We start from the raw sequence: 7677 nt of genomic DNA on the forward strand, positions 1-7677 counted from the left end.
GCAGCCCAGCTCCAGGTTGAGCTGTTGTTCAGCATCTTAGCTGTGGAGGGCAGTGTAATTGGCCCTCATATGTGGGATCCGAACCGGGGCCCTCTGGCGTCCCAAGCCAGCCCTTAACCATCGCGCCACTCGGCCGGCCCTGAATTCATTTGTTTTAGACAAGAGTGCATTAATACAAACTAATTCGGGTTAATTTATTCAGCATCAATGTCAATCGTTATGACTGAATTTACCAGGAGTGGTTGTAAATTAATGTAACTGGTTCACAAACCATATATAAAAATCTACCTCACTCTGTAATTCTCATGATTTATGTATAAACAACCTTTCTGCAGGTTTTCAATTCTCTTCAAAGGATAATATGAACCTACTTTAAGATCCTATCTAGGAAATATGAAACAACAGAATTTAAATAGAATCTCAAATCAGAATATTCAGAAAAATTTCTGATTTGTCAGACATTCAATTATAAAAATACAAGTCATCATTATTAACCTTTCTCTATATCTGTATATCATTATTTTGCTAGAATTAGAAGCCCTGATATTTTTTCTGCTTTATCAAACACTTAATACCAGTAAGCCCACAGGAATAACTGTAAAATTTATCAAATTCGTATCACATAATGAGATCTAAAAAGCATGTTAGGAAGGCAATTTCCACCCTATAATATAGGCCATCACCTGCATCTCATCACAATAAAATGTAAACAGCCAGAATTAAGGCTACAGATATAACTAGAGATTTAAGTCAAGACACTCAAAAGTACCAGGAAAAAAAATGATAGCAACAAAGCATTTGCATTATACTAGTTGCACTGCAAACTAAAATGGCTCACTTCTCATTTTTCAGTAAAATCAATACCCAAGAATAAGCTCTTTTTATTTTAATAAAATTCATTTCTGTCAGTTAAAAAACACAGCAGTTTTATACAACAATTTGAGCAACAAATGATAAAACTGTGTAACTCAAAAAATAAACTATTCGTTAGTCCATGTTGATATAAATAAACGAGCATATAAATAAATGAGAAGGGACAGCTTTTCCTTACAGAAAAAAATCCCAATAAATGTAGATGGAATAAAGGAAATAAAAAAATTATCATTAGGCAAACACTACAATAATAACTATTGCAGGCAAACTCCACCAATAGATGCTAAAATCAGTGGGTGAAGGTTTGAAGGGTATCTCCTCCCAAGATATTTATCAATACAAAGGGAAAAAATGGTAACCCTACAGTGCAGAAACCCAAGAGACACCACCGCAACTCAGTGATCAAGATTAACATCCCTTGTAATAAGATATAGCAACAACATGTGTTTCCTGGTGTGACATACTGAGGACATAACATCCCTTCCATGGCATTCTTGCCAAAAATATATTCATATAGTTTCAATCAAATCATGAGAAAATGTCAGACAAACCCAAAGTGAGAGACAAACTACAAAATAACTGACCAATACTCTTTAAAAGTATCAAGGTCATGAAAGACAAAAATGACGAAGAACTATCGCAGATTACAAGACAGTAAGGAAACACAGCAACAAAAATGCAATGTGGGTCAAGAGAATGAGAAGACAAGCCACAGATTGGGAGAAAGTATTTGCAAAAGACACATATGATACAGGACTGTTATCCAAAATATACAAAGAACTCTCAAAACTCAACAATAAGAAAATAACCAATCTGATTTTAAAATGGGCAAAAGATATGAACAGACACCTTCCCAAAGAAAACATACAGATGTAAACAAGCAAATGAATAGATGCTCCACATCATATGTCATCAGGGAAATGCAAATTAAAATTAGATACCACCACACACCTATTAGAATGGCAAAAACCCAGAACACTGGCAACACCAAATGCTGGAGCAACAGGAACTCTCATTCATTGCTCATGAGAATCAAAATGATACAGCCACTTTGGAAGACAGACTGACAGTTTTTTATATGATCCAGCATTCACACTCCTTGGTATTAACCCAAAGGAGCTGAAAATCTGTATCCACACAAAAACCTGTACATTGATGTTTATGGCAGCTTTATTTGTAATTGCCAAAACTTGAAAGCAACCAAGATGTCCTTCAGTAGGTAAATGGGTAAATAAACTGTGGTACATCCAGACAACGGAATATTACTTGGTACTAAAAAGAAATGAGCTATGAAACTATGAAAAGACATGAGGGAACCTTACATGCATATTGCTAAGTGAAAGAAGCCAATCTGAAAAGGCTACATACTGCATGATTCCAACTACATGACATTCTGGAAAAGGCAAAGCTATGGAGAAAGTACATAGATCAGTTGTCGCAGGGGTTGAGGGGAGAGTGGGGTGAATAGGCAGAGCACGGTGGATTTTTAGGGCAGTGAAATTATTCTGTATGATAATGTTATGGTGGATACATACATTTATCTAAACCATAGAATGTACAACAAAAGTGATCCCTAACATAAACGATGGACTTCCAATGATAATGATGTGTCAATGTAGGTTCAATAGATACCACTCTGGTAGGGTAGGCTGACAGTGGAGGAGGCTGGGTTTGTGTGGGGGCAGGAGGAATATGGGAACTCTGTATTTTCTGCTTAATTTGCTGTAAACCTAAAATTGCTCTTTAAAATAAAGCTCTGCTTTAAAAATTGCAATTTGAGGTCCTAGACCGTATCCCCTGAAAAATGGAAAAGACATTAGAAAAAAACGTGTTAATTTTCTGGATTTGATCATTATTACGCTGTGATTGTGTAAGTTGTTAACACTAGGGAAAGCTGAGTGAAAGATATATGTGAACTCTGTACTATTTTTTGCAACAAAGTCTAAAGTCATTTCAAAATATAAAGTTTTAAAAATTACAGCCACAATTTCAGTTAAAACAAACTAAATAAAACTCCCATTTCTTCAAAGGACCTTGCTGTTCATGCAGTATATTACAAGACATTGTTTCATAAATGAGACCACCTTTAACAAAGTCCTTCTAGCATTTAAGTAACTACATGTCAATAATAATATTACCAATAGTTATTAAGCATCACACATTGTTTGAATAACTTTATGAATATTAACTAATTCAATTCTCAGAAATCATTCTATTATGTAATTACTATAACTTCCATTTGATGTGAGAGAACTGAGTACTCAAAATCACTTAATTAGTGATAGATTTGTGAATTTGGCTTCAGAATCCAGGAATTCAACCACAATCCTATACTGCTCCTCAAAAACAAAATAGTGGTAGCAGCAACAGCAAGAATGATGATGATGATGATGATAATAAACGAGCAAAATATATTAAAGATGGTCCTTACATGCGATCTTCTGACCTACATCAAATTTCACTCTATAGCAGAGTGCCAGCGTTTGGTTTTGTTATTTTTTTTAGTAATTGCTATGGGAAGAAATAAGAGTCTAATGGTTGAGAATAAAAAGTTACCTTCTGTTTTTCCCTGTAATCTTCTCCTTCAAACTTGTACAAACTTTGTTCATTGTCCATTCTAAAATGTCTCAGAGAAGGCTCTCCCATTTTCTGCAAGCGTTCATTCATCTCTGCAGTCTAAAGTTGAATGCATTGAAACAAGAAAATTATCACTGAATCATTTATAATTATGTGAGGAATCTGTATCTCTTTAAAAGTCAAGTTTGACATGAAATATCCAATCTGTTCATCTACAAGGTAAGAATGCAATGCTGACATCAAACTTGAATATACAATAAATTTAACTTACCCCAAGTATTTTAAATACTTAAATGTTTCTTCCAAACTATTCTTCACTTAGGCCTTCTTTAAAATATTTTATCTTTGAAGATGTAGCCATATTATAATTTCTATTGCATAATTTTAACTGGTCAAATAGCTAATGCTAGGGCCAGCAAAGTGGCTGGGTTGGTTAAGAGCATGAGCTCTCAGTAACAGGTCACCGGTTTGATTCCCACATGAGCCAGTGATGCTGTGCCCGAGCAGGGTTGCTGCTGAGCTGTCAACAGGTGGCAGGATGGCTCAGCTAGTGAGAGCACGTGCTCCTAACACCAAGGTTTCCAGTTCGACTCCCACATGGGATGGTGGGGTACGCCCACCCGCAACTAGGATTGAATATGGCACCTTGAGCTGGGCAGCCAGATGGCGACTGGATTTGGAGCTGAGCTAGCTGTGCCCTCCACAACTAAGATTCAAGAACAACAACTTGGCTCTATCCCATCCTCAATTCCCCAACACTGTTCCCCTTCCCCATTTCCCCAATAAAATCTTAACAAAAATAGCTAATGCTAAAATAAAGGCAAACTTGGATTAAACAATACGTTTTGCATACTAATATGAAACATACTAACATAAGATTTCTCAAAATTCAAGATACATGAAAAGATGCTCAACACCACTAATCATCAGGGTAATGTAAATCAAAACCACAATAAGATATCACCTCACACCTGTAAGAATGACTATTATCAACAACTAGAAATAACAAGTATTGGTGAGGATATGGAGAAAAGGGAACCCTTGTGCAATGTTGGTGGGAATGTAAACTGGGCAGTCACTATGGAAAACAGTATAGAGGTTCCTCAAAAAAATTTTAAAAACTACCATATGATCCAGCAATTCCATTTCTGGGTATTTCTTCAAAGGGAACAAAGACAATAACTCAAAAAGGTATCTGCATCCCCATGTTGATCTTAGCATTATTTACAATACCTGAGACATGGAAACAAGTGAAGCGTCCATCAGTGGATGAATGAATATATGTATATATATATGGAATATTAATCAGCCATAAAAAGAAGGAAAGCCTGCCATTTTCGACAACATAGATGGACCTTGAGGACATTATGCTAAGTGCAGTAAGTCAGACAAAGAAAGACAAATACACCATATGATCTCACTGTTATGTGGAATCTAAAAAAAATAAACAAGCTCATAGAAACAGAGACCAAATTGGTAGTTGCCATTTTGAGGTATGGGGTCAGTTACAAAATAAATAAGTCCTAGAGATGTAATGTAATGTAAATGTGTGTGTGTGTGTGTGTGTGTGTGTGTATAAAACCTCAGAAACAAAAAGTGGTCTGAAAAGTAAATTCAACCAATTTACATAAAATATAGTAAATAAGTGAATATAATAAAATACCCATGGGGATGGAATCAGCAAAATCCAAACTGTGAGCAATTCAAAAGGCAAACAACCCAGTTTCTACACCAAATAAATTACAAGGGAAAAAACACTTAAATGGAGGGAGAACCTACAGATTAAAAAATATATAGATGACATGTCAATCAATGGCAATGTGTGGATCTTATGTGCATTCAGATTTACAAAATTTTTTATAAAAAAGTATAGCTACTTATGAAACAATTGAAAATTTGAATACTAACTGGATATTTGATGTATTAAAGAATTACTGGGGTTTTTCAGGTGGGACAATGCTATAATGATTGCTTCTAAAAAGACTTCTTGGAGCCAGCTGAATGTCTCAGTTGGTTAAGAGCTCGCGCAACAGTGTGAGCTCTGAGCAACAGGGTTGCCAGTTTGATTCCCAGCCTGAGCTGAGCTGCCAACAGGTGGCAGGATGGCTCAGCAAAAAAAAAAAAAAACACTTCTTATATTTTAGACATACACAATGAAATATTTACAGCTGAAATATGTCTGAGATTTGCTTTAAAATAATATAGGAAGGGGTGAAGATGAATTTGAGGGTGTTAAAAGGGGGCAGGATTAATAAAGAAGAATGAAATCGTAACATTTGGGACGATATGGATAGACTTAGAGACTATTATGTTAAGTGAAATAAGTCAGTCGGAGAAAGATAAATACCATATGATTTCACTTATATGTGGACTCTAAAAAACTGAATGGGCGAGCAAAGTGAACAGAGGTGGTCTCAGAGATGTGGGGGTGCAGTTGATGGCTGTTGGTTGGGGGAGTGGGGATGAAGGAGAGAGGGAGGGGGCGGGACAGCATAAATACGCAGCTGCAGTGTTGCCATGGGGACATGGGGGACAGTTCTAGGAATGTAGTTGATAATGTTGTGAATATTTTGTAGGGTGTCAGGTGGTCACATGTCTTGCATCATGGATGCGGAAGAGGCTTGATCACTGCACTGTACACCTGAAGCTGATGTTGTATAATATTGTATGTCAACTATAATTGAATATATATAGTCATGGGACATGGAGTATAGTGTGGGAGTGTAGTCAAGGGATTTGTAATAGATATGTATGATATTGGGGGGAAATGGGGCGGCGGATTGGGGGAGAGGGGTTGTCACTTCGAGGGGTAAAAAGTATAACTATTGCACTGTGTTGTACAGCTGAAACTAGTTCTAAAAAATGTGTATTTCATAATAAAAAATAATTTAATTAAAAAAGAACAGAAAAAAAGGGGGGCAGGATTAGTTGATGGTTGTTGGAAATGGGTGATAAGTACATGGGGGTTCATTTCCACTTTTCTGTCTACTTTTGCTTATGTTTGAAATATCCATAATAATATGTGAAAAAAGGTAAATTCAACATAAAACAATATTGTGAAACAGCTTATTATACTTTAAAAAATAAAGCTTTAATGTTGCATGAAATGGTCACAGAAGATTTTCAGTTAATACAATGTATTAATACACAATTTTTAATCCAGTGCAAAACCGAAGTCATAAAAATGTAGTCCTAATACATGTGATTAACCACAAAATTTATTTGGCTTTTAAGTAAATACCAACATTATTTTCAATAAGCATGAAGTAAAAGGTCACTCAGTTTCAAACTCTGGTGCATAGTCTTTCTCTCCAAAAAGTAAACAAAAAAACCTAAATTACCCCTAGATATAAATGTATAGTCTTACAGAGAACATGAGTCATTTGAAACATGCAGTTTGAAACATAAACTTGAAACAATGCCATTACAATAAGCATGTTTATTAAGTATGTTGATTTCAAAACAATCCATCATGAAAACAAAATGCCTTTTTAACTAACCTTCTTTTCTCCTCTTTCCAGAAGAGTTGTAATGTCTTCATCTGTCAGCTTACTTTCTTTAGAAGCAAAAACATGAGTGGCACCATGCCGTATCATTTGCAACATTTCCTCTTTTGCCAGCTTGTTAGACTGTTGGTCAATAAGTCTTCCTAATAACATAAATAAATAAAAGTTGTATATACTTAATTATCTTCCAGAGAAAGCATAGCATAATGGTTTTAATAAGACACTACTACATTTAAACATAAGTAAGGCTTTATAAAAATAGAAAATTAGTAAGCTTTAAAGTTACTGTTTTAATGAACAGCCCTACAAGATTTTCTTCTACCATACCATCTATTTCAATATGAATTTCCTTCTGTAAAATTCAGTTAAAACTCAGGACAGAAATACTTTTTCATGTACAAACTTTGCTGTTCAGATCAAATTTCTCTGTATGGACAGGCAACCTCTAATACATGTTTAAAAAATTTAACTAGATATTCTGTCTGCTAAATAATGTCAGGTACTTCAAAAAACATGCCACTGACATTCATTTATATGCTAGTGATGTTCAACTAGCTTATGATAAATGTAGTAAGGCTTTAGTTAACTAAGATTCAAATTAGCATTTTGTTTCAAAAACTAACTTTTTGGGCCAGCCAAGTGGTGCGATGGTTAAGAACTGGCTTGGGACGCCAGAGGGCCCCGGTTTGGATCCCACATATGAGGGCCAGTGACACTGCCC

At 35.4% G+C, this 7677-nt stretch overlaps 1 protein-coding gene across 1 annotated transcript in view; it reads right to left on the reverse strand.

Annotated features, from left to right (window-relative positions):
- SMARCA1 (SNF2 related chromatin remodeling ATPase 1) overlaps positions 1-7677 on the reverse strand; it is a 99485-nt gene that overhangs the window by 51790 nt on the left and 40018 nt on the right. Inside the window, exons 16-17 of the mRNA XM_019653914.1 lie at positions 6951-7099; positions 3430-3549 (exon numbers count right to left, since the gene is read on the reverse strand). Of these exons, the coding sequence (XP_019509459.1) occupies positions 3430-3549; positions 6951-7099 (269 nt within the window). The remainder of the gene's footprint in view (positions 1-3429; positions 3550-6950; positions 7100-7677) is intronic.

Source organism: Hipposideros armiger, unplaced genomic scaffold, assembly GCF_001890085.2.
Source record: "Hipposideros armiger isolate ML-2016 unplaced genomic scaffold, ASM189008v1 scaffold_210, whole genome shotgun sequence".
In the NCBI taxonomy this organism is placed as follows: domain Eukaryota; kingdom Metazoa; phylum Chordata; class Mammalia; order Chiroptera; family Hipposideridae; genus Hipposideros; species Hipposideros armiger.